This window comes from Onychostoma macrolepis, chromosome 05 (genome assembly GCF_012432095.1).
Source record: "Onychostoma macrolepis isolate SWU-2019 chromosome 05, ASM1243209v1, whole genome shotgun sequence".
NCBI classification, from domain to species: Eukaryota; Metazoa; Chordata; class Actinopteri; order Cypriniformes; family Cyprinidae; genus Onychostoma; species Onychostoma macrolepis.
In genome coordinates, this window is record NC_081159.1 from 939,404 (window position 1) to 966,958 (window position 27,555).

Below are 27,555 nucleotides of genomic sequence, written 5' to 3' on the forward strand. Positions count from 1 at the left end.
CATTTAATAAGTGACTTAATAAAAGGGACACTTGTTTTTTTTTTTTTTTAATCTAAATTACACAAAAAGAGGAAACCAAAGATGACAAGCAGTACACATATCACGTGAATTATGTTAGCTGTTATTTGCAATTGTTCAGTTTAATAATAACAACAATTGAATAATTGTTCATTTATATACACCTTGTTAGTAGCTTGTGATTGTTGATCAGTTAGTAGGCTACACTGTAAAAAAAAAAAATATCTAGAAAAATGGAAATGTTAGTAATTTTCCAGGACATTATCCATTATCCGTTGTAACCCGACAACACTAAATACAACAGGTAATTTAAATTGCAGGGAAAACACCTGTAAAAAATAAATACGGAAAATTCCTTTACATTATCATACTTATTCCCTATTTTATTTTATTTTTTTACAGACTTTTAGATTGTAGCATACTAACTAACTACCAATACACTGCTTAAAACTGTAATTTTTCAGAATGTATAGTTTTACTAGTTTACTAGCTAATAATAATAATAATAAACTTAAATTGTAATCGTGCAAAAATGTGTAGGGTAAGTATTCGATAATTCAATGTTGTATTTAAAAATAGTTATTTATATTTTAATATTATATTATGCATTTATATTATTTAACAAACAAATATAAATCAACATATATATTTGTGCTGAGAGTCGATGTAGTGACGCAATTTTGCGTCATGATTACATAATGACGTCATCGCGCGATGACATCACAACGCCATTTAGCAAGTTACCGCTTTTCAAGTTAACAAGGCTAAATCTGTAAAAAACAAAAAGTCATATTTTTTTATCAGTCACTGGTATTGTTTTGAAATCCACACCAAAGACACAGACTACACCAGCTTTACATGGATGCGGTTTTTAATGAATGGTACATCCAATCCTAGCATTTTACATTCTAATATTGACATGGAATCAAGTTTATAAACCAGCTAACATACACACAAAAGCATTTAAATAACAGTGAATGATCATAAAAATAATTCCAACCGCAAATGAGTCTCCAGCACACATACATAAAAAAGATAATAAATAATAGACAACATAAGAAGAAAGAAAAGTCGTGCATTTCTTTGCAGCATCAAGCCACGATCTTGCTTGTTTTGGCCTTTTGACGTGTATTATTTGCAAGCCATCGCAAATTCCAGTGAATGGTGCATGTTCAGTTATTTATCCCTGCTATTCACAACAAAGTGAGATGGAGATGTTTATGGTAGTTAAAAAAACACAGTTATGCCACATGTAAATATAAACATGATAATGAGCAACAATCAGAATCGATAGACATGAACAATCAATGCTTACTCAATGCCACATTCTTTTTTTCTATGCATGTACTAAGTGCAATTCATTTTAAAGCAAGGGAAGGGTCGCATTTTCAATGTGCATCAGTGAAGCATCGTGACGTTTCAAAAAAACATAATTGAAGACTCGTATGGTCAGTAAATGGACACACAGTGAGTCTGACTGGATGTGAAAGTACTAGTGAAGAATACGTGTCTGCTAGAGTTCAAGATTCTGCTTTCTCTTTTTGTTTCTTGCTTTTCTTTAGAAAACAGGGAGCCTTGAACTTCTTTTTTTTCTTGGATGGAGATTTGGAAGGCGAGCCCTCGGGGGTGTTGCCTGTGGGTTTGTTGGGCGGGGCAGTGGGCGGAGTCGAGGGCGTGGTTTCCGAAGTGTCAGTGGTGGATAGAGCCTTCATTTGTTTTTCTAGCTCCTCCTGCTGTTTCTTTTCATCGCCTTTATCGTTCTGCACAGCTTCTGTGGTTTTCCCATCTGTATGTGAATCGATTTAAATGAAAACGGAAAAGAAATAGCACGGCACAAATAATGAAAGAAAAGGAAAAGGCAGTTAAGCATTGGTCAGGATGCTCAGGGTTGGAACAGAAGCAGCTGCTATATGACATTTCAGTTTTGGCCAACATGCTCATTCAAGTTGTGTGCAATGTCTAAGTTTCTATATACTCACTAGTGAGACAAGATCTCAGTACCAAACGACTGTCCTACAAATTATAATACGGGGACAGAGACAGACAGAGAAGCACAAAGGTGTGAAGACAGATGGAGGCCACAGTACAGAGCTGAAAATGTCACACATAAACAAAATAAACATGAAAACTGAAATCAAAACACACTCAGATTTGAAGACAGACATCCGCCGTTAAAGGAATAGTTCACCCAAAAATTAGCTGCGAACTTGCTTGCCCTCAAGCCATCAAAGATGCAAATCAATTCGTTTTTTCAGATTTGGAGATAATTTAGCATTGCTTACTCAGAAGTGAATGGGTGCCGTCAGAACGAGAGCTGATAAAAACATCACAATAATCCACACCACTCCAGTACATCGACTTCTGAAGTGAAATAGGTGTGTTTGTAAGAAACAAAAGATAAGCCATCACTTTCTTCCAAAATATGATTCCATAATCTATAATAATGCTTCGTCCAGTACAGTTTTGGACTGTAAACGCTGCTTGATCTGATTCAGACCAGAACACTTTTTCAATGGAGGAAGCGTTATTATGCATTATGGGCTCGTATTTGAGTTAAAAACATCTTAATGCTGGATTCGTTTCAGCTCCAGATGTTAACTGATGGACTGGAGTGGTTGTGATGTTTTTATCAGCTGTTTGCACTCTCGTTCTGACGGCACCCATTCACTGCAGAGCAAGCGATGCAGCAAATCACAGAACAGTCACTTTTGGGTGAACTCTTCCTTTAATGTCAGTATATTTACTGATAGCAGATTATAAAACACTGATTTTATGTTCCCTGTAACAGGGGTTGTCAACCAGATGTTGATGTGACGCACAGATCAGCGTGTGGGACCATAGCAGGTGTTTCTGCAGTGTTCACATGCACAGGTGTGAGCCGAGGGTCTCACCTGACGGTGGGGTCTTTTTGGGGGAGGCATTCGGGGAAACCCCCGTGTCATTGACCACCTCCTCCACACCTTTCACACAACAACATCAGGTTTGGGAAAAGAAGAAGAAGAAGAGAGGAAACAGAAATAGAGGGAGATGAGGTGGAGGTGTACAGTGAGTAATCGCCAGTGCTGGGGAGTCATGTATTAAAAATAGCGACGCTGCGAAATGAATTACGGTTTTTAGTGTGACGGTATTTATTTAACCTTTATGTAAGTTAATTAAGAACAAGTTCTTATTTTCAATAATTAATATCTCCTGAGAAACATACAAACATGTATGTCAATACATTTACTGTCGATTAATGTTTCCTTGTTGAATAAAAGTCTTCGTTAAAACAAACAAGCAGAACATCTTACTGACCTCAAACTTTTGAATGATACACTGTAAAAAGTGATAAGTTGACTTAACTTAAAAAAATTGAGTAAACCCGTTGCCTTAAAATTTTAAAATTTAAAATTTGCCTTTTAAAATTTTTAAATAAATGATAATTAAAAAAAAAAAAAGTTAAGTGAATTGTCAAGTTCACAACTTTTTTTTTTTTTTTTTAAATTATTGTGTACTTAATAATTTTAAGGTAACCGGTTTCCTCAATTTTTTTAAGTTAAGTCAACTTATCACTTTTTACAGTATATGTGTTTTTTTTTTTTCTGGCAGTATTTTTCTTGTACAAAAACAATGATGAACTTAAGCTCAGCTGATTTCAAAAGCAGTAACAAGTTCATTTTTTCCATTTAAGTCATTACTGCATGTCATTTATATTCAACATTAATATAAAACCTTTAGTTAAATTTTGCTTCACGGTTTTTATTCAGTGCTTCTTTTTTAATACTATAAGTGTAAGCTTGTGTTTAATATGTAATTAGAGTTCATCATTGTTTTTGTACTAGAAAAATACTGAAAAAACAAAAACATCAAAAGTTTGAGGTCAGTAAGATCTTTTGTTAGTTTGTTTTAATGAAGACTTTTATTCAACAAGGAAACATTAATTGACAGTTGTTGTTTATTTTTCTAATAAATGCTGTTCTTTTGAACTTTTATGAACAATGAACCCTGATATTAAAATGTATCATGGTTTTTAACACTGATAATGATCACAAATATGAGCCTGGAGCACAAAACCAGTCATAAGGGACAGTTTTTTTAAATTGAGATATATACATAAATCTGAATAAATAATCTTTCCATTGATGTATGGTTTGTTAGGATCAGAAAATATTTGGTCGAGAAACAACTATTTGAAAATCTGGAATCTGAGGGAGCAAAAAAATCTAAATATTGAGAAAATGAAGTTCTTAGCAATGCATGTACTAATCAAAAACTAAGTTTTGATATATTTACGGTAGGAAATTTACAAAATATCTTCATGGAACATGATCTTTACTTAATATCCTAATGATTTTTGGCATAAAAGAAAAATGGATAATTTTGAGCCATACAATGTATTAGTTCGAGAAAATTCCCCAACAGTGGCAGTAGCTTTAGTGTGTGTGTGTGTGTGTGTGTGTGTGTGTGTGTGTGTGTGTGTGTGTGTGTGTGTGTGTGTGTGTGTGTGTGAGGTTCAGAAACACAGGACACTGGAGAAAAATCAGTGCTGATCCGTGAAGAAATGATGTCGGGACACAAAACCTCAAATTAGCAGTTTCTGGAAAGATACTGAAATTCAATTAAACTTTAATTCATTTATTTTTAAGGCACACTTCCAAGTATTAAATACATGCATTCTGTATTTCCACAATTAAAATATATATTTTTCCAAACCCTTATTTTTAGGAGTAGATAATAAAAATAAAAAAGTAAAGCTATGGTATTTAGTAGCAAAGTGACGTCCAATCAATATTTGTATGCACTGTATAAGACAGTCAGGGGGTGTTTATTGAATTCTCTTCTTTAATCCAGTGGGAGAATCAATAAAACATCAATACTTAAGCCAGAAACCAATGGCTTACAAAAAGATGAATCTACTCTTGTTAAGACTCTGTCATCTCGTACCGTCCTGCTTGCGCTGCACCTCCTTGCGGTATTCGTCCAGCTCCTGATCCGTCAGTTCATTGAAGGGGTTCGGAGTCTCCGGCTCCGGAGCGGATGGAGGCTCCACAGCCTCTGGAGTCTAGAAGCAGAACAATCATGTTCACAATCACTTAATGAATGCACGCTCACATGCAAAATCATATACAAATGGATTCTGATCAGTGAAGCGTGCTCATGATATATACAGCGCTGGCCAAAATGATTAGAGCACTAGTATCTTCAGCAGCTAAAACATGGTTTAAAGTCAGTTATTTCTATCTTCTGCTGGAGTGTGTCTGTAATAAATAAAAAATAAAAATAAATTCTATATGAGTATATATATGAACTGAGTGACATTCTGTGATTTACCGGTGGACTGTTGTCTGTGATGACGCTGGCTAACACCTGAGACTGAGGTCCGGCTGTTTTCATGTCCTGACGATTCTGCTCCCGTATCTGAAATATACAAATATCATTTTCATCCTCTAGAGACACATTGCTCACAGAAGAGGATTCCGCTTAATGTGATGCATACCTGTTCTCCCAAACTTAAACATTCCACTGGAAAAAACATCCAACTGTGTTTATGAAGACAATTGTTGCAGCATTAGACAGAGCTTGAACATATTTGACAAGTAATATTTCAAACTCTTTGCATGAATATTTATTGCTGTCATGCATGCTTTTATTTCAATCGGGAAGTTTGGCAGCAAAACTGTTAACTTCTTACAACAATTAAAGAATTTTATCTTAATTCAATTTTATCTTGACATTATCATTGCAATTAATTTATTACATTCTAAAAAGTGTCTGATCATTTTTAAAGTACTTGTGCAAAGGTAATTTATGCATATTTAAATATCATTTATGAAATGTATGTAGCATGTTCTGCTTCGTCTGACTTTAAAAAAAAGGAAAAAGTTGAGCAAACTTAAAAAAATTATTCAGCAGATTTTTGAGTTTGCTCGACTTGTTTTTGTGGGAAATTCTCAAATTTTTGTTGTTTAAACTTAAAAAGACAAATTGAGAAAACTCAAAAATCTGCTGAAGCTTGTTGCCTTAAAATTTTAAGTTGGCTCAAATTTTATTTTTATTTTTATTTTTAATTTTTTACAGTGTATGCTTCTTTATTAGTGAATAATCTTCTCTCTATTTCTCTCTCTGCATTCTGTGCCAATGGATACATCATGGTTTCCACAGAAATATGAAGCATTTCAACAGTGATGATAATAATAATAAAAACATTTCTTGAGCAGCAAGTCCACATATTAGAATGACTTCTGATGGTAGAAATCTGGAGTAATGACTGAATAATATAAAATGTAAAAATATATTAAAGTACAAAACAATAGTGTTTCATGCTTCAATGTGTGTTTAATCAGCATTGGCAGTGCATTTGCTCAAAATGCACATGTTGTTCACAGTAAGATGCACGATCTTTTAAAAAAAATGCCCTGATTTCAGTTTTTACATCAATAAAATCTGCTGCAGTTGTCACCCAGTAGCTTACCGTACCTTATTTCTAGTCTCAAGCACCTCCTGTGGGTTGGTGAACAGAGGGACAAACTGGTTTGGATTCTCTATCTTAATGGCCCGTCCACTGCCCTGCATGATTTCCTCGGCCTTCTGCCACTAAAACAGGAGAAATCAATACAGAAGGAGTTAAGCCGCTTGACCAAAGGCATGTTAAACGTTCCCGGGAGACACCTGGAAGGCTGTTAAAAAGCAGACAATTTAGGAGAAACATGACAGGGACGTTTGCAACCAGTAGAGGGCAGTGCAAGCGCTGCAGTGAGTTTCATGACAATAAAACATCTCCCCTGCATTGCAGAGAAGGAGAAAGGGAGGTGGGTGGAAGATGGCAGAAGACACAGAGAAACCGCTCTCACTGTGATGTAACGAGTACGCCTTTACTCTACCAATAATATCCTATGATTCACAGTAAGTCTATTTTCTGAACTGCAACACACTCACATGCTATTCATTCAAAAATACACGACTGAAATGATACTGACATCTACTGCCGTCTTACATTCTCAGAAGAAAATCTGACTGATGCTTTTGCAAAACACCACCACAAGGCCAGGTTGTTGTTGGGATCTGAGTTCACCCGAAAATGCACATTTGCTGAAAATTTACTCATCCTCAGGATCATCCGAGTTTGTTTTTTCATTAGATTTGGAGAAATGTAGCATTGCGTCACTTGCTCTGCAGTGAATGGGTGCCGTCAGAACGGGAGTCTGATAAAAACATCACAATAATACACACCACTCCAGTCCATCAGTTAACATCTGGAGAAGACAAAAGCGGCGTGTTTGTAAGAAATAAAACATTCACCATCGCTTCCTTCCAAAGTATCCAGTCCATAATCCATAATAACGCTGAAAAAGTGCATCTGCTGTTGTCTCTCACATCAAAATCCAGCCATATATAAACTCCAGATGTTAGCTGATGGACTGGAGTGCTGTGGATTATTGTGATGTTTTTATCAGACTCTCGTTCTGACGGCACCCATTCACTGCAGAGCATCCATTGCTGAGACACTGATGCAGAGACACATTTCTACAAACCTGATGAAGAAACACACTCTTGTTCTCCAATCCCTAACTCTTAAGTATGCACAGAATTTAGTGGTCAGTGCTAATCTCATCATTAACAACGTCATATTCTAAAACACACCAATTATGAAACAGCCTGCTATCATAGTCCAAAAATATCACATCTGCCGTTTTGGATGCTCAGGTTATATCAAGTTTACACAAGTTACTTTGGAAATGTAATCGGTTACAGAGTTACTCTATCTAAAATGTAATAAGTAGTGTAACTATTTCAATTACTTTATTAATGTAACTTATTACATTTGATTGCTTTTCTAAATTTCTAATGTTTTCAATCATTTTTAAACATGTAAACCGGTTAATGTTACAGTAGCTACTCAACACTGATTACTGTCATCACTTGAATTAAGATTATAATAATTTAATTTTAAAGCACACCACAAAATCAGATTTATTTGAGGTCATTCTGAGGTTAAATACAGATTTAAAACCAAAACAAGAAAGAGTTTAGAAGCTATGATACTGATTATGAAATCAAATATTTGATTAGTTATGACGGGAAACACTGGCATCTAACGATGTCTTGGAAAAAACAGTTAATCTTAAAAAATAAAGCATATGCATAAATCCATATAGTAAATAAAACAGTTATGTGTCCTAAACTCCTGAAACATCGGTGTTTCATATTTTAGAGCAGTCTCGCCAATCAATTCAGATGTAACCCGCTTACATTTTCATAAGTAACTGTAATTTAATTACACATTTTTCTGGTTACGCTTTATTTTAAGGTGTCCTTGTTACAGTGTAATTATACATTTAAGTACTGAGTAATATTAATTAAATATATAATTAATTGTTATTATATTAGTAAGTACATGTAACGTGTAACAAGGACACCTTAAAATAAAGTGTTGCCATTTTTCTCAGTAAGTGTAACTGATTACAGTTTATTTTGTAATTAAATTACGTAATTTTGTTACATGTAACTAGTTACTCCCCAACACTGACCGTAGTGCGATGTCCCGGACTGGCCTGGTCCTGGCTGACCTTCTGATAGACGTTTGGTGTGTTTAGCCACCTGGTCTTCTGCTGCTGTCTCTGGGCGTGAGGATGGAGACGAGGGTGAGGATGAACTCCATCCTCATGAAAGGAGAATGAGGTGACGGTGGCAGGAACCTCCACCTCTCTCCTGGTTCTGGAGCGCTCCAGCAGCACTGGGAAACGGTAGGCGTAACCTGTACGGTAACCCTAAAGAACCATCATCAGATGTTCACGTCAAGTCTAATAGTATAACAATAAGCTAAATTGTGACTCTGCAGCACAGAAGCAGTCATAAGCAGCACAGCTATATTTGTAGCAATAGCCAACAATACATTGTATGGCTCAAAATTATACATTTTTATTTTATGCCAAAAATCATTAGGATATTAAGATCATGTTCCATGAAGATATTTTGTAAACTTAATTTTTGATTAGTAATATGCATTGCTAAGAACTTCATTTGGACAACTTTAAAGGAGATTTTCTCAATATTTAGATTTTTTTGCACCCTCAGAATCCAGATTTTCAAATAGTTGTATCTCGGCTAGGATTGTGAATCAAAAATCAATTCCAATTCCAGAATCGGATACTTAAGGTCAGGAATTGGATACTTTCAATTCAATTCTGCCTATCAATTCCTTTTTTTTTTTTAGGTGGTGAAAAGGGGCTGTTAAAAATGTATTTGTCTTTGAGTCATTCATTCAAGAGATTCGTTCAAAAACACTGATTCATCCAGTAATGAAACAAGCAAATCTTGAGTGAGTCATTGAATCATTCCATTCATACATTCCATGAGATTTTATTTAGTTGCCTAATGGTTTTTCTTCAGAATTGTGAGAGAACCACAACATCCATAAACATTTTTTTTTTTTGAAAAAAAAGATTTTTCATGGTATTCAGCAGCAATTAAATGTTTTGCAAAAAGAGACACAGAATAAATATGTTTGATAACTAGTGCTGTCAAATGATTAATTGCATCTAAAATAAACGTTTTTGTTTACATAATATATGTATGTGTACAGTATATAAATACAGTATATATTTTGAAAATATTTACATGTACATTTATATTCTTATATTATATATTTTTCTTAAATATATACATACATGTGTTTGTATTTATATATATATACATAATAAATATACACATATATTATGTAAACAAATTTTTTTTTGGATGCAATTAATCGCAATTATTGATACTATTGATAACTAAATGTTTGACTTCATTTTTTGTTTACCACATTGGAATCGAAACTGGGAATCGATAAGAATCAGAATCAGAATTGATCAAATTCAAACGATAATCAGCCAAATATTGTCCGAAACTATACATCAATGGAAAGCTGATTTATTCAGGTGATGTATAAATCTCAATTTCAAAGAATTGTCCCTCATGACTGGTTTTGTGCTCCAGGGTCACAATTTTCTCGACTAACCAGATTGTCCAGCGTCCTCATCAATGCTTCGAACTCGTGTTCTCCCAGCCTGCTCTTGTGCATGGGGCCAAAGGTGGATCCGGCCCAGCCCACGGTGCCAGTGGGGACGGGTCGGTGAACGCTGCGGTCCAGCAGGATCAGGTTCTGTTCTCCTCCGGCACTGCACAGCGCTGCCACCTGCCAGAACAGCAGTTTAGAGTCAGCGATATCTTTATCTTATCTTACTTGCAAAGATGTGAAATAATTTGCCTTTATTTTTATATATTTTTCGGTTCTTATTTGTTTTCCCAGGTGAAAAACAAGTGTACTTCCATAATGTATTTAAAGTGCTCTATTTTTACACACTAATCTTTATTCTTCAGTACTTCTTAAGATAAACTTGTACTCAACTGTGCTATTTTGGAACGCCATGAATATGAACTAAAATGCACTTTTAACATACCATCTCTGTATTTAAAAAAAAGTATTAGTTACCACTTATTAAAACCATCTGTCATACACTAGTACACTCAAGTGGTGACTAAATACATTTTTTAAATACAGACATAGTATGTTAAAAAGCACTTTTTAGTTCATATATTTATCTTAAGATGTACTAAAGAAACATTTTCAGTATATTAAGTACAAAATTAGTGCGCATGAACCGAGCACTTTAAATACATTATGGAAGTGTACTTTTTTTCACCTGGGTTTATATCAATATTTGGCAACACTGCATCGTTGGAAATGCAGCTGATGAAATATACTGTATTGCAAAGCAAAAACTAGAAAAAAACAGAAAAATTTATATTTACTATAAATATTAACACTACTGTTCAAAAGATTGGACAGTAAGTTTTTATTTATTCAGCAAGGATGCATTAAATTGATCAAAATTGACTTTATCATTTTAAAAAAGATGTTTATTTCAAATAAATGCTGTTCTTTTAAACAAATAATCCTGAAAAAAATTTACTATTTCCACAAATGCAGCATGGATTTCAACATTGGCAATAATAATATTTTTTTCTTGTGCAGCAAATCAGCATATTAAAATGATTTCTGAAGGATCATGTGACTCTGAAGACTGGAGTAATGATGCTGAAAATGCAGCTTTGATCACAGAAATAAATTACATTTTAAGATGTACTGAAATAAAAAAGGCAATTTTAAATTGTAATAATATTTTACTACTTTTACTGTATTTTTGATCAAATAAATGCAGCCCTGAAACATAAAAAAAAAAAAAGAACCTTACCAACCTCTGTTTTGAAAGGTATTGTGTATTTATAAAAAATTAATTTCTAATATACATATTTACATATATTATACATATACTAATATTTATATTTATACTACAAATACGACTTTTCCGGCGACTGACTCTCTTTACTCTGTCCTACTGTCCCACTGATCTGCTCTTCATATTTGATCCTCCTGGGAAGGGCTGGAATGTTTTATTTATTTTTTGCCTACCTGTGTTTGGCAGGCGGTCTGGATGTGGTAGATTGTGTAAAAGGCCTCCTCCACTGACTCTCCCAGTGCCACGATTCCATGGTTCCTCAAAACCAGCACCTGTAGAATAACAGCTGTTAGAGTCATCAAGCCCTTCACATGCACTGCTTATAATCTGTGATCAGACCTTGCATGTAGGGCCGAGGCTCTTCTGGAGCTCCACTCTGTCCTCTTCATCCTCCATCACTCCATTATAGTCATAATAAGCTACATCGCCCACCAGCAAAGCCTCATGGGATAGCGGCAGAAGGCCACATTTCATGGCTGATACCTACATGAAAGATTAATAGTGTTAGTTACAGGAGTTGATCAGTGCTAGAATAATAAAAAACAGATTTTAAGATTGAGAGAATATGTGAACGGCAGGAAAAAGTGCTACTTAAATCATTTTAAGACTTAAAACAATTGACAACTCTCAGATCTGTAGGTGATTTGCGCCAATGCATCTATAATAATAATAATAATAATAATAATTCTTTTTTTTTGTGCCATCAGTGGAAGGCTGGACCTCAGAATAAAATAAAAATTAAATTAAATTAAAATTTGTAATTTATGTTTTTCAAAATCTTGTGATATAAATAAATAAATAAATAAAAGTAATTTATGTGTTTCACAAATCTCTGGGATACAAAAATAAAATAAAATAAAATAAAAATGAGTAATTTGTGTTTTCAAAATCTTGTGATATAAATAAATAATTAAATAAATAAATAAAAGTAAATTATGTGTTTCACAAATCTCCGAGATACAAAAAAATAAATACATAAATAAATTTAAAAAAAAAGTAAAAAAAAAAAAAAAAAAAGTAATTTATGTGTTTCACAAATCTCTGGGAAACTAAAGTAAACTAAACTAAAGTAAACTAAAGTAAACTAAAGTAAACTAAAGTAAACTAAAGTAAACTAATAAAATAAAATAAAATAAAATAAAATAAAATAAAATAAAATAAAATAAAATAAAATAAAATAAAATAAAATAAAATAAAATAAAATAAAATAAAATAAAATAAAATAAAATAAAATAAAATAAAATAAAATAAAATAAAATAAAATAAAATAAAATAAAATATTAATTTATGTTTTTCCAAATCTTGTCATATAAATAAATAAATAAATACATAAAAGTAATTTATGTGTTTCGCAAATCTCCGGGATACAAAACAAAACAAAACAAAAAACAAATTGTAATTTATGTGTTTCACAAACCTGGGAGATAAATAAATATGTATAGGTAGATGGATAAATAAAGCAATTTATGACATAAATATTAAACAATTAATAAAAACAATAAAGTAGTATTTAATTTAATATTAATATTTAGTATAATTTGTAAATATTCAGTAATCTCATTGGCTTTGATCAGAGAGTGTGTACCGCAGCCGTGGCTGGAGTGTGGAGGTGCAGGAGGCAGCGGATGTCCGGTCGAGCTGAATAGATGGCAGAATGCAGACCAAACGCAGACAGATCCACTCCCAGAGCAGTGCTGCCTTTCTCCACAACCTCCCCCAGAATATTCACCTTCACCTGCACAGAAGGACATTTAACATTACAATATTCATTTATATTTAAATAGAACAAATAAATAAATAAATAAATTACAGCGCTGGCCAAAATGATTAGAACATCAGTATCTTCACCAGATAAAAAATGATTTAAAGTCAGTTATTTCTATCTTCTGCTGGAGTGTGTCTGGAGGAAATATCAGATTACATTTCCAATCATTCATTCAGCCATTAATTGTAATAATCCAGTGAGATTTTTGAGATCTGATCTGATCCTCATCAGTCTGTCTGTGATTATATGAAGAAACTGAGACTAAATCCAGAAGAACTGTGTCTCTGCTTCAAGAAACCTCCTGCGAAGCTCCTGAGAAACTGAGAACGACAAAAGCTGCTTTAAACACAAAGGATGCTCACAACAAATGTGGATTTAGTTTAGTTAATAGAAGTTAATTGATCAAGAAAATCTATTTATAACATTTTTTTCTTGAAGCGTCTTGAGACACAGTTCTTCTGGATTTAGTCTCAGTTTGTTCATATAATCACAGACAGACTGATGATGATCAGATCACATCTCAAAAATCTCACTGGATTATTACAATTAATGGCTGAATGGATGTTTGGAAATGTAATCTGATATTTCCTCCTGACACACTCCAGCAGAAGATAGAAATAACTGACCATTTTTAGCACTGTATAAAAATTAAATTGCTGCATTTTCCCTTTAGTATAACTGTGAACTGCATTGTTTTGTATTTTGTAACCATTTTGGATACAGTTTGTACACATGCATGAAAACAAGAAATATTTTCATGAGTAACAACTTCTTGTGCCTTATTTTTGCAACAATGCACAAAATATGTCCAGAACATGCTGAATCTTTCAGTTTTATCAGCAAATAATACACACAGTCTCAAACCGGTGACCTTCATTACACTCTTAAAAATAAAGGAGCTTCACGATGCCGTAGAACAACATTTTTGTCTAAATGGTTCCATAAAGAACCTTTAACATCTGAAGAACATTCATTCTTCAGATTATGAAAAGGTAAGAAAGAGATGGTTTGTGTGTGTTAGTGTCTCACCAGATTGGAGGCGGTCGCCTCTCCGTAGGACAAACCGTCCGGCAGCACGAGGAAATGTTCCTGTTCTTTACTAACACGCATCTGCAGAGAAAAACAGACGCTTTCATCTAAAACAACTCCTGAGAGCAAGGGTTAATTCAGCCATCAGTGAAAATCTGACATCTTTGACTCGTCCTTATGTCCTGCATAACCTGTACAGATTCATAAGTGACCCTGGACCAAAATTGAATAATAAATAATCTTTCCATTGATGTATGGTTTGTTATGATCGGACAATATTTGTCTGAGATACGACTATTTGAAAATCTGAGGGTGCAAAAAAATCTAAATATTGAGAAAATCTCCTTTAAAGTTGTTCAAATGAAGTTCTTAGCAATGCATATTACTAATCAAAAATTAAGTTTTGATATATTTACGGTAGGAAATTTACTAAATATCTTCATGGAACATGATCTTAATATCCTAATGATTTTTGGCATAAAAGAGAAATGGATAATTTTGACCCATACAATGTATTGTTGGCTATTGCTACAAATATAGCTGTGCTGCTTATGACTGCTTTTGTGCTGCAGGGTCACGTATGTGTTATGTTTAGAGATATTGACTTATATTTGTGTTCAGACAAAGCTATATTTGGAATATAGCGTCCAATATACATGTTGTTTTAGGAACATAACTTGTAAGTAACAAAATAGTGATATCATTCTACTTAATTTATCTGAATAAAATAAGCCCAAAGAGTTTAAAATGTAACGAGGGTGAGCATCTTTCATTTTTGAGTGAACTATCCCTTTAAGAGTTTTGATTTTCATACTTCTTGTGAAAATCAAAGCAGCAACCTCGTTACCAGACTTGACCTCAAAATTACTGTCTGTTAGGATAGACTCTCAAATCCCTAAAGACTCAGAGAAGGAGAGAGAGAGAAATATAAGTATGCTAAAGTAAACGCAGCAATAATGATCAGCTTTTAATCAGCTTAATTTCCCTCAGAAGTGACAGTCTGACAGCTGTGTGAAGTTATTCAGAGTGCACTATATGTGAATTTTGTATTATCATAAGCTTGAGTTACATAACAGTTTAAGAAGACACATACGCTACCGCTCAAAAGTTTGGGATCAGAAAGACTTTTTTTGAAATGAATTAATAATTTTATTCACCAAGGATGCATTAAAGTGATCAAAAGTGACAGTTAAAAACATTCATACTGTTATAAAAGATTTCTATTTTAAATAAATAAAAATATTGTTATTTTGGGATTTTTATTCACCAAAGAATCCTAAAAAATTGATTCACGGCTTCCACAAAAATATTAAGCGGTACAACTGTTTTCAACATTGATAATAATAATCACCTGCATATAAACATGTGACACTGAAAACTGGAGTATAATGATGCTGAAAACTCAATCAATTACATTTTAAAATATATTTAAAACAGAAAACATATTTATGATATTTCACATTATTTGTGTTTTTACTGTATTTCGGTCAAATATAGGCTTCTTTCAGAAACATGTATTTGAGTGTGTAATGTGCAGTGTTTGGGAAAGTTACTTTTAAAAGTAATGCATATTGCGTTACTCCCTAAAAAGTAACTAATTATGTTACTTAGTAACACTTTATGGAAAGCAATGCGTTACGTTACTTTTTAAATCTGGGCAGGGCTTGCTTTTTTGATCTTAATATAAAAAAGGAGAAGAAAGTTCAACAGTATTCAGCAATAACAAAAATTATACACAAATGTTTATTAGTATGGTTGAACTGGATCATCGAAGGTCAGTAGCAAAGACATTAGTTAATAAAATGGGATTAAACACATAAATGATATTTGTCTTATTTAACATATTTAATTATTGCAGGTTTGTATAATATTCCGAGTTTGCATCTGAGTGTTTTTATTGATTTCGAGGAACGCTGAAAGTGTTTAGTGCAGGTGAGATGAGTAAATAATGCTGATATTTAGTCTAGAACTACAGTAAGATCACGTTCTTACTCCTGATTTCTCTCAACATGGCAACACCAGAGCCGTCCGTCAATACATGAGAAACAGTCATTACTTATTTGAAAAAGTAACTCAGATATTTCCTTCTAAACTAAAAAGTAATGTTACTTTACTAGTTACTTTAAAAAAGTAATCTGATTACGTAATGTGTTACAATATTGTGTTACTCCCTAAAAAAGTAACTAATTATGTTACTTAGTTACTTTTTATGGAATGTAATGCGTTACGTTACTTTTGAGTAACTTTTTAAATCTGGGAAACAAAGTAACTGGAGTTACATATCTGAAAAAGTAACTCATATTTCCTTCTAAACTAAAAAGTGTTACTTTGTGTTTTATGTGTTACTTTACTAGTTACTTTAAAACGTGATCTGATTATGTAACTTGCGTTACTTGTAATATAGTGAGTCTTGGCAGGTGTTTCTTACTGTGAGGCAGGTGTTGGGCAGCTGTGTCCAGCCGTACAGATCCAGCAGACGGTGAACACTGGCCAGCTTGCAGCGCATCAGTCTCTCGCCCTTCACCATGGAGCCCGGGTCCCATCCGTGCAGATCGTTAATGGGGGTCACCATACTGACGGCTGGACAGACACCAGCAACAAAACCAACAGAAGAGCTTTGTGTTAAAAGTAGATTGTCTGCTGCAACAAACATCAAGTTTATTTCACAAGGACATCTGAAAAACACAACTGAATTCACTTTATTCATTAAGTTTGAAACTAAAACTAAAACTCGTGCTACTTGTAAGTGTCTGAATGGAAAAATTATGATATTTGTGACCCTGCAGCACAGAAGCAGTCATAAGCAGCACAGCTATATTTGTAGCAAGAGCCAACAATACATTGTATGGGTCAAAATTATACATTTTTCTTTTATGCCAAAAATCATTAGGATATTAAGATCATGTTCCATGAAGATATTTTGTAAATTTCTTACCGTAAATATATCAAAACTTCATTTTTGATTAGTAATATGCATTGCTAAGAACTTCATTTGAACAACTTTAAAAGTGATTTTCTCAATATTTAGATTTTTTTGCTACAAATATACCTGTGCTGCTTATGACTGCTTTTGTGCTGCAGGGTCACACATATACTTTTTTTTTTTTAAAGGAAGAATCATTTTTTGTCTTATATTTGACAACAATATGCATGATTTCACAAGTGAAAGAAATCGCTCAGCAGAGGAAGACGTACTGCATTTACATGAAATGCAATGTAAACACATCAGGCTTTATCTCTGAAACACAAGCAGAACAAGCTTCTGAGTGAATGGTTTGTAAATCATGTGTTACGTACTGGACTGAGAGACGGGCAGCGAGGCCGGGGATCCGTGAGTGGCCATGAAGTCTGCGATCTGTCTGAGAGCCCACAGATTGGAGGAGCTTCCTCCTTTATTCATCTGCTCCTGAATCAACACATCCAGCTCCTCTCTGAAGGACTAAAACACAAAACACAATCTGGACTCAGCTACACAATACACTCAAATAAAGGGAAAAGCACATTGTGCACATGAGCGGTAAACAACCATGTATTTGTTTAGAAAGCAGCATCTGAGGTGAACGTTTTGTTATCATTGCATCATCAATGCAGCTGCTAATACTTTTTGCCTCTTTCACTTTTCACTTAAATGGTGCATTGAAATGCAGTGCACTGAAAAAATGATTCATTCAATTTACAATTTTTTTTTTTTTAAAGGTAAGTGGTTGCAATCAATTTAAATAAACATTTAAATAAACAAATTTAGTTGACTAACTTTCAATTTTTTATTTATTTAAATGTAGCTAAAATAAATTGTTTGCAACCACTTACCTCAAAAAAAAAAAAACGTAGTATAATTTTTTTTTTAGTGTGTGATACATGAATTTTTTAAAAAGTACCATGAAAATGCACACTTCTGATCAAAAATTTGGTTAAGATTTTTTTAATGTTTTTTTTTTTTTTTTAAGTAGTCTATTATTCTCACCAAGGCTGCATTCGTTTAATAAAAAATACAGTAAAAACAGTAAAATTGTGAAATATTATTACAATTTAAAAGAACTGCTTTCTATTTCAGTATCTTTTAAAATGTAATTTATTTCTGTGATCAAAGCTGTATTTTCAGCATCATTACTCCAGTCTTCAGTGTCACATGATCTTCAGAAATCATTCTAATATGCTGATTTAATGCTCAAGAAACATTTGCAGCTTTATATTTTTGTAGAAACTGCTATACAACGTTTTTAGAAGAGCATTTATTTGAAATCATTTTCTGTAAAAATGTAAAAGGTTTTAATCACTTTTGATCAAATTAAAGCATCCTTGCTAAATAAAAGTATTAATTTCTTTAAAAAAAGTTTTGAACAGTAGAGTATAGTCCATGAATAACTTATTGTATACAGAAACCAGATTAGCATTTTCTTAAGAAAATACCAGCGCTTCCAATCTAGAAAAAAACTATTGAAGTTTCACAAGTTAACCTTTTCAGGTTTTGTTACAATGTAAATGAAGCACTGCATTAGACTCTTCTTTCAAAGCCTTTTTTTAACTTTTCCTTTTCTACACATACCATGACAGTCTTTACATGCCTAAATATATATATATATATATATATGCAAGAATAACTAATCTTCTTAACAATCAGTAAAACTAACACTAGAAAGCTGAAAGTCTGAATAGAGTTGAGCAGTTTGCGTTAAGCAGCTCGAGCTGAATTAACTGCAGATGTTTAATACGGAAGAACAGGAATGCTTTTAATAAGCTTTAAGTAGAGTGTTTGACGAATTTCAATAGTTTGATCTTGTAAGCACTATAATAATTATACAAGAATCAAAAAATGTTGTTTAAGTTTTAAATTAAGCATTAGATAATGTCAAGTGCCCACATATTGAACAGTTGAATGCAGCACAAATACAAACACAGACGTCAAACCCAGTCAAAACAACACACAGACAAACAGTTCCAGTACAGTCCACAACAGAGAAAGAGAGAATGAATCGACCTCTTCACTTCTGTCCTTCATTCAACACGTTCCCTCCGTTCTGAGTGCTTTTTATTGTTTTGCAGCAACACCAAAAACTCGCTGCGCTATCTGTGTTTCTCCTCCCTCTCTCTCTCTCTCTCAGTGTCTCTCAGTGTCTCTCTCTCTCTATCTCTCTCTCTCCAGCTGCAGCTGTCCGTGGTGATTCAGGGCAGATTATATCTGAGCTGTGGAGATAATCATATCTTTGGGAACCTAATGAGGGGGAAGGGGAGAGAGGACATAGGGATTGGAGGCAGGACATTAAAGGGTGGACAGAACAGGAGAATGAAAGGCAGACCAGTGAAGATGAGAGATCTGCTGTTTCAGTCCGCTTTCTGAAAGCCTATAGCAGCCGCTTCTCTTCCACAACTTCACTTATCATCATATTATTCCCATCAGAGAGCAAAAGCAGGATACTGGAAGTAAAAACCTCGCTCATTTTCTCTGTAGGGAAACGTATTGATGGTTGATAATATCTAAAACCTTCAAAACATGGATGGCAGGAGCTCAGATAAATATTTTAAAATATATTAACTGCACATAAATAAATAGATATTATATATATTATAGTATTAATTACATATATTATAATATAATTATTATAATATTAATCACACATCTCCTTACACTCTTAAACTGCTTATATATTATATATTAACTTCAAACATAATTACAGTTAAAGACTCTAAGTTAACAGTTTTGTATTAAATTGTAGTTACTGTAATTCTTTTTGTTTAGATTTTCATATATGTTTAACTTCAAATCAAATGCTGTAATGTTTCAATGAAAATATATTGCATATTTGAGGAAAACAGAGCACTTTTCTTCAAATAATAATAATATTATTTATAATTATTTTATATATAAACTCAATTTTATTAATATATTAACATTATCATTTAAATACTGCTAATAATATTAAAATATATTAAATTAAAATATTTAATATTTATTATTTTCTGTATTATTAATTATTAATGATAAATTAATCTGCTGCCATTTTTCCACTTGATTTTTGTTTAGATTTTGTATATACTTTTAGCTCTAAATCAAATGTTATAATGATGCATAGAAAATATATTTTAATATTATTATTTCACAAATGTATTAAATTTTCTTTATATATTATTACTGAAATATTAGTAAAAAAAAAAAAAATTATCATCCAGTATATAATGTTTATTATTATTTTTAATCGCAAATGATGCAATCAATTTAATATGCTTATATACTGTACACACACACACATACATATTGTTCAGATTTTCATACTCTTTTTACTCTGAATTTGAATTGTGTGATTTCTCTCAGAGGCGTTTGGTTTGAACCTCTATGGAAAACATCAACGGGGAAAATCTTCCGGAATCAAAGCTGCGGAAAAACTAGATCAGCGTTGCGCTCTTTCAGCCCACGAGGCTATAAACACAAATCTGAGTCGATTCTCAAATGCAAATATATGAGCTTCACTCATTAGCGCACACTTGATTACTCACAGGGCTTTGCAGGAGACTGGAGACGCGTTTCTTGAGGCCGCTGGACGGCGTGGACTGCTGCGGAGACTGGATCATTTCTCCCTCCAGACACTCTCCGTCTACAGGACTGTGCTGGACCGGAGTCCCTTTAGGAGTGGGACTTCTACTCATCTTCTTCTTCCCAGCGTGCGACAGAGGAGAAGGGGATAGAAAGAAAACAGAGAAAAAGAAAAGGATAGGCAAAGCAGGACCAGGCGATACGGCTGGATGGGAGCAAGAAAAAAAGAAATACAGTATAGAAATTACTAGTCAGTTATAATCTGGAGTTATATTAATTAAAAATCCCATGCACATAATAGAAAAGTTTTATTTTACATATATGTGACCCTGGACCATAAATGGATCATAAATTAACTATCAATAAAAAAAATTAGGATTGGACAATATTCGGCTGAGATGCAACTATTTGAAAATCTGGAATCTGAGGGTGCAAAAAAATCAAAATATTGAGAAAATCACCTTTAAAGTTGTTCAAATGAAGTTCTTAGCAATGCATATTACTAATCAAAAATGAAGTTTTGATATATTTACGGTAGGAAATTTACAAAATATCTTCATGGAACATGAGCTTTACTTAATATCCTAATGATTTTTGGCATAAAAGAAAAATGGATCATTTTGAGCCATACAGTGTATTGTTGGCTATTGCTACAAATATACCTGTGCTGCTTATGACTGCTTTTGTGCTCCAGGGTCACATTTGTGCATGTTCACGTATTAATAATAGACACACATGCATATGCACACAAGCAGGCCTGCGAATGCTAGATAAGTATTTCTGCTCACCACACCCAGAGTCTAACCGTCATACATCCAAGCACACCGCATAAATAGTGCTGACAGCGATATATGTATACAGCAGTTCTTTATGTGCATTAGCAAATCTGATTGAGTAGCTTGCTTGTTTAGTCAAGGAAGCTCTATTTAAGAAATTACATTTAGAGAAGTCTTTGAGATTCATGACTAAAATGGACTAGAGTGAAGATGATGCTGTTACGGGATTTATAACAGATGATTCATGGCACACAATCTAAAACCATAAACCCCAATAGCTTTTATTTCTCAATTCAATCTTATTCCTATATGTGAAATAAATGGTCATTCAGCCTGGGCAAAAAAATCGGTGGCAGTGGATCAACAAAAAAAACAACAAATCACCTGAATTGAATATTTAAGCACGTCTTGACCTTTTGTGCTTAAAAGGTGATGCAATCCTGGTTTAATCTGCAGAAGTAATTATAAGACATACACTCATAAATTCATCTCTCAAAAGTGTAGACGCTTCTGTGGTGCTTTGAAAACATCGCTCTGTTTGCTTGAAGAGCCCAGCATGGCTTCCCTGACTCAAGTGTGAATTTAGGACGGACTACAGTATGTGCCCGATTCAAAACAATTAATAGTGCGTTTGAGGCTATTACAATCTGCTGGATGACAAAACGGCCTAAAACAAAACAAGACGAGATAAAAACAAAACAAAACAACAAAACGGTAGACTCTTTTAACCAGTAATACAGACACTTAAAACAATCAAAAAGCAGCTAATTTCATAGCAAAAAAAAAACAAAACAAAAAACAGTAAATTAATTAAAAACACAATAAATACGGTAATATTGTGAAATATTTTTTTCAATTTAAAATTGCTGACTTCTGCTGTAATATTTTTAAAAATGAAATTTATTCTTGTGATGCAAAGCTGAATTTTCAGCATCATTACTTCAGTGTCACATGCTCATATAATAATATAATACCTGCTCAAGAAACATTTCTTGATATTTTTGTGGAAATATGATATATTTTTATGGACTCGTTTATAAAGCGAAAGTTCTAAAGCATTTATTTGAAATAGAAATATTTTGTAACATTATAAATGTCTTTACTGTCACTTTTATTAAAATGAATGCTTCTTTCAAAAATCTATTTATATATCTATACACACACACACACACATACTTTTTAATAGAAATAATAGATAAATTAGCATGTGAAACACAGCACCGAGGTGTCTGAGTTAATGCACTCAGTGCCAGTATCTTTGTGTCTGGTCGTCTGCAGGGGCTCAGGTGCTCTGGGACCCCCGCTAAGAGCTCCTCTCTCTGGGGGGACTCTATAATGAGCGGAGCCCCTTTGGATCCAGACACCAAACTGGTGCCGCCCTGCGCTGTTCCTGGATCAGTTTCAAGCACAGATTTTTACACGAGCAGCTCCAAATGAATCGTGTCCCTCTTCTATAACGGCGATCCATCCTCAGTCTGCACTTACGGTATTCATGTTCATATGAACCTACAGTTTAATCTGAAAGATGCTCACAGATACGTACAGCTCTGGCTTCTGCTGCAGCAGGGTTCTGATGTCAAGCTGAGAAGGGATCAAAGACATGTTCATGGGTCTGTTACGTATTGATCGGTCTGAAACAGAGCTTCCCTGACCGGATGAGGGCTTTCTCCCCCACTGACAGACCTTAATGCTTGGAGGAAGTGGGGAGAGAGCATGAAGTATATGAGGGAGATGTATAATGGTTAAAGTGATGTTGGATTGATTTTAGACGAATCTTATAATTAAGTTAATGTGTGGTTCTGGGTGCGTTCACTTCTGCATAATGCACTGAGAACTCAGTGACCCACAACAACCAAAAATGAATGCGTGCTTTTAAAACCAATCATGAGGTCGAACAGAATGCATTTTCAACTCAGAATAAAAAAGCAATTTCTATGCAAGTTTTAATCCCACTCGTTCCCAACTCCAGACTAAATCCACACACAAAATACACTTTTTTGATTATTTTCTAGTTTTACGAGGCAAGGTAGTTGCACAATATAGTGTACAAAGTTGATGAAATATATTTTTTTAACATGATAACATGATCATTTAAATGGAACTAATAATGCACATTTACTTCTCAACTTTATCTCTTTGTAAAGCAACTGTATATTTTAATATCAGTTTCAAAATCATTCTGATGGTACATTGACTTCTAATAAGGTGAACTGCTTTAGTTTCTTTCCCAAGTTCCTCCAAACGTCTGTTTTTGGAGTATGTAAAAGTTTGGTGAGCTGGTGCTGAAATTCTGCTTAAGTTGAAAGCAGCAACAAATGCACGCTGATAAAAAATGATTTTGTGGTGAAGTAAATACTACAGAAAAACAAATGTAATTTCTACATTAAATAATTTAGTTCAGGCAAGAATAATAATAATAATAAGAAAAATCAATATTAGTACTCAATTTAAGCTTGTAGAATTTAAAGTTTGATTTTATGAGTATATTTTACTTGGAATTGTTTGTTATTTTTACAAAGATTGTTTAAGTAAATATCAATGTCATGATCCGGTTGTTCCCATCATGCACTTGGGCATGAATAATTAATAACAAATTTTTTTGCTGTTTTTACACTGCTGTATTTACACTGTTTTATGGTTGCTTTTGTTGTTAGGTTAAGTAACTTGTTAATTTTTTACTCAAAATGACCCATTCGTCATCGCTATTCACTGATTGTCACCATCATGTGCCAAGTATTCAGGTCTCTGTGTTCATTCAGTTAATAACTATATTGAGTCATCATATTATCTTTAAAAGAATAACAAGCTGTCTACTTGCTTACATACATGATTGTAACTTAACCATTTTTTTCACTGCTATGTTGTTTGAGTAAAGTTTACAAACCGTGACTGAGTGAAATGTACTTGAGTATTGCAGGATTAAAATAATTAAGTAGAAATTACTCATTAAACTACCTGGCCATGTTAAATTTACTTATTTCCTTTGCTAATTTTACATAACTTAGTTAAGTAGATTTTACTTACTTTATATTTAAAGGTAATATGCGTGCAAAAACTTGCAAAATAAAAATTAAGTAAATTTAACTTGTTTTTTTCAGTGCATGTGTACAGCTGCACTGCGATATATATATACGACAGCGGATTAAACTCACTTATCTGTAAGGGGCTCCAAAGTCGCAAAAATATATAGTTCAGTCATGAAACTATGTATGTAACCTATTTTTTCCTGACTGTATCGAATCAGTTCATTGCAGCGCGCCATGGGATTTCACTGACCCTCCACCCTCCCCAGCACCACCTGCCTCTGCTCAGGGTTCTCTCTATTTTCCTTGCAGCAGTCTAAATTCAAGTCACTGTTTCATGTGCATTTCAGATGTATGCAGCAGCAGCGTAGCAGATCTAGTCTGCCAAGACCAAGCCTGTGTACATTCCATGCTTAAAAATCATTACGAGAGTTGTCATGATTGAAATACAAGTACATACAGTCACTTTAGTTAGACAGACAGTCAGCATTAAAGTGCGTGTTAAATTACATTTATTTATGCTCTTAAAAGTATTTTACAAATATTTTACACCAGGGTCCGAGCTGCAGGGTGTATAATATAATTAAAAAATAAAAATGCAAAATTAAATCACTTGTTTTAAAACAAATACAAGATGAAATATTTTATTTGTTTATCTACATGTCATGTGACCATTAACTGATGTCACACACGAGAAGAAGAAGAAAAAATAAAAATAAAAATAAAACAAGTTGTCACTGAGGCAGTATCCCTTAATATTTACAATTTGCATCCTAATATGCATACTTGCGGTACTAATATGCACCTTTTAGGAGTAAACAAAGTACAAAGGTACCACCCCAGCGACATTTTTTGTACCTTTTTTTTTTTTCTGAGAGTGCAGAGAACATGTGAATGTGTTGTTAAATATTTTAAATGAACAAAATCTCAGGGGGGACTAAATATTTTAGGTCAGAGTTGTTTGACTGACAAAAAAAATGTTTGTTTTGTTAAAATCTGGACAATCTATGATCTAAAGGCATCTTTACAAAAGCAAAATTAAGCTTCTGTGCCACATCTGAAGTGTATATTTGGCATAAGTCTATTACACACCCACAACCCCCTCAATCCCATTCCCCCTGCAGCTGAACCTCATGAAAAAACTGCAAATTTAATGAATACATTATCATAATATCCATTAAGTGCTCAAGAAGGTAATTAAAAAGAAAAGGAGTCAGCCAACCCTAATAAAAAACGGGTCATTTGATAATGGTCTAGATTAAACAGAGGTTTTAGGATTTTAGGAGTGCTGGAGACTGAGCAGAGAGGGCTGTGCCATCTTCTCTTTCTCTCCAGGGCTCTTATTCCAGGGAGAAAGAAAGACTCATGTGTCACACCCACCTCTTCCAGAGCAAAACAACACCCTCTCAACTGCTGTGAAAGGGGCTGATGTAACAGAGGGCGACAAAAGCAGCTTTTAACTGTTAGGGTGATACTAAAAGGGCATAATGGAGTCATTTATAACATCCATTCATTGATAAAGTATTATTATCGGCTCTTATGTGTTCTTTCGGGCCTGTACGCGGCAGCCTAGCAACAACACGAGCCCCGCAGCATCAGCACCAGCATCAGCATCATAACCATAAAACACCGTAAACTATACAATCGTGCTTTTTACTGTGGACAAATTATACTCCAACATGAGGGGTAAATAAAACAGCAACGGGTTTCCAGTCTACACGAGAAGCATCATGCCTTTATACGATCGTTAACGCGCAAATGAAAACAAGGCTCCACGGCCTCTGATTAATTCAAGACAACACGCTTTAATAATAGTAGCATGCATCAACATGCATATTTAAATAATTCACACCAGTGCTCTTACTGATGAGGGAGGGTGCAATGAATCATTATTATAGGATATTCGTGCGCTCATACAATATCATGGCAATCCAGCATCAATGTGATGCATGCGTGGAGTCTGAAATTCCTTCATGTGCATGCACTGATTAAATCCCTGGAAAACTCAGATATTGACTAAAATAGTGATGGAAAAATGAGGCAAGAGATGCGTACCTTACAACATCCTCTCCTCTTTGTCCTTTGCGCGCACAGACGCCCTGTGAATCTGCAATGCAACGCAATGTGTCAAAACCTAGCGATCGATTATTAGGCTCGTTTTCCCAGTGTGAACGGTGGTGGTTTGGGTCTGTGTTTTCCTAGACCTCCGCATCCCTCTGTTTTTGACGTTTATGGCAGGCTGGACCAGCCCACGACCACGCCTGCCAGATTCATCACCTCCCCACTGTCTGCATGCAGATCCTGCGAGGATTTCACCAGAAGCCTGGCTTTGCTCGACTGCAGCGGAGAAACACTGGCGCAGGTGTATGAAAGGAAGACAGTTTTCCAGCTCGGAGCAGCGAATGGCGTGGATTTGTCGGATCACAGATGCTTTATTCTGGATGCCTTTCCCTGCTGGATGATGCAGCTGCGGACCGAAGACGCGGCCGCTGGCGCCACATGCTGGTGCTCTTCTGATATTACAAGCAGCAATGGTCACATGGTTTTTCTTAAAAGATGATTCATTATCCTTTATTTATTTATTTATTATTATTATTTTTAAGTACGACTCATGCATATAATTAAATATCAAATAGATTTTGTGAAATCCAAATATAAACACTATATAGTAGCCTATATGTGACCTTGGACCACAAAATTTTTGGAAATTGAGATTTATACATCATCTGAAAGCTAAATACATAATCTTTCCATTGATGTATGGTTTGTTAGGATAGCACAATATTTGGCTGAGATACAACTATTTGAAAATCCGGGGCCTGTACCACGATGGAAGATGAACAAATTCAGAGTTACAGGATTAGTTTCGAGTCGACAAAACCATGGCACCAACAAAGCAGGATTGGAGTGGTTTGATGCTGATCATCAACTTTCTTTGTCGACTCAGGCTTTGATCCTGAGTTTGTGGAGCACGTGCACATGAATGTGTGACATCACTAGCGAACAGCCAATCACGAGCCTTGGTTAAAGGTTTTGCTAAAGGTTAAGAGATCGAAGAATATGATGAATTTAAATGCATTTACAATGAAAAAAGTACTTGTTCATGAAAGAGGAGAAACAAGAAATTATCTAGCTTTATCAGTGAAGTCACAAG

At 34.1% G+C, this 27,555-nt stretch overlaps 1 protein-coding gene across 8 annotated transcripts; it reads right to left on the minus strand.

Moving 5' to 3' along the window:
* Positions 1-871: 871 nt before the first annotated feature.
* add2 (adducin 2 (beta)) lies at positions 872-26,900 on the minus strand. Of its 8 annotated transcripts, none has more exons than XM_058777154.1 (16): positions 26,457-26,900; positions 21,763-21,828; positions 20,566-20,807; positions 17,371-17,512; positions 16,502-16,653; positions 14,074-14,154; positions 12,865-13,014; positions 11,619-11,762; positions 11,453-11,551; positions 9,998-10,174; positions 8,526-8,765; positions 6,475-6,591; positions 5,329-5,415; positions 4,942-5,059; positions 2,910-2,978; positions 872-1,804 (listed from the first exon to the last, which is right to left on the minus strand). In XM_058777154.1, exons 3-16 carry the CDS (start codon positions 20,713-20,715, stop codon positions 1,539-1,541), a joined length of 1,992 nt encoding a protein of 663 aa, XP_058633137.1. In that variant the 5' UTR covers positions 20,716-20,807; positions 21,763-21,828; positions 26,457-26,900; the 3' UTR covers positions 872-1,538. The 8 variants fall into 8 exon arrangements, 6 of the variants coding, with proteins under 6 accessions (XP_058633137.1, XP_058633135.1, XP_058633138.1 ...); XM_058777157.1 differs by lacking the exon at positions 21,763-21,828 and adding an exon at positions 1,998-2,031 and having other exon boundaries at positions 1,679-1,804; XR_009271504.1 differs by lacking the exon at positions 21,763-21,828 and adding an exon at positions 5,495-5,537 and having other exon boundaries at positions 1,735-1,804.
* Between the last annotated feature and the right edge of the window lie 655 nt (positions 26,901-27,555).

Coding starts and splice junctions, on each gene's coding strand:
- add2 (XM_058777152.1), bottom strand. CDS start 20,715: ATGAGTAGAAGTCCCACTCCTAAAGGGACTCCGGTCCAGCACAGTCCT. Junction 13,015..14,073: donor AGGCGACCGCCTCCAATCTG/GTGAGACACTAA, acceptor CCTTCTGTGCAG/GTGAAGGTGAATATTCTGGG. Junction 11,552..11,618: donor GCCTCGGCCCTACATGCAAG/GTCTGATCACAG, acceptor GTTATTCTACAG/GTGCTGGTTTTGAGGAACCA.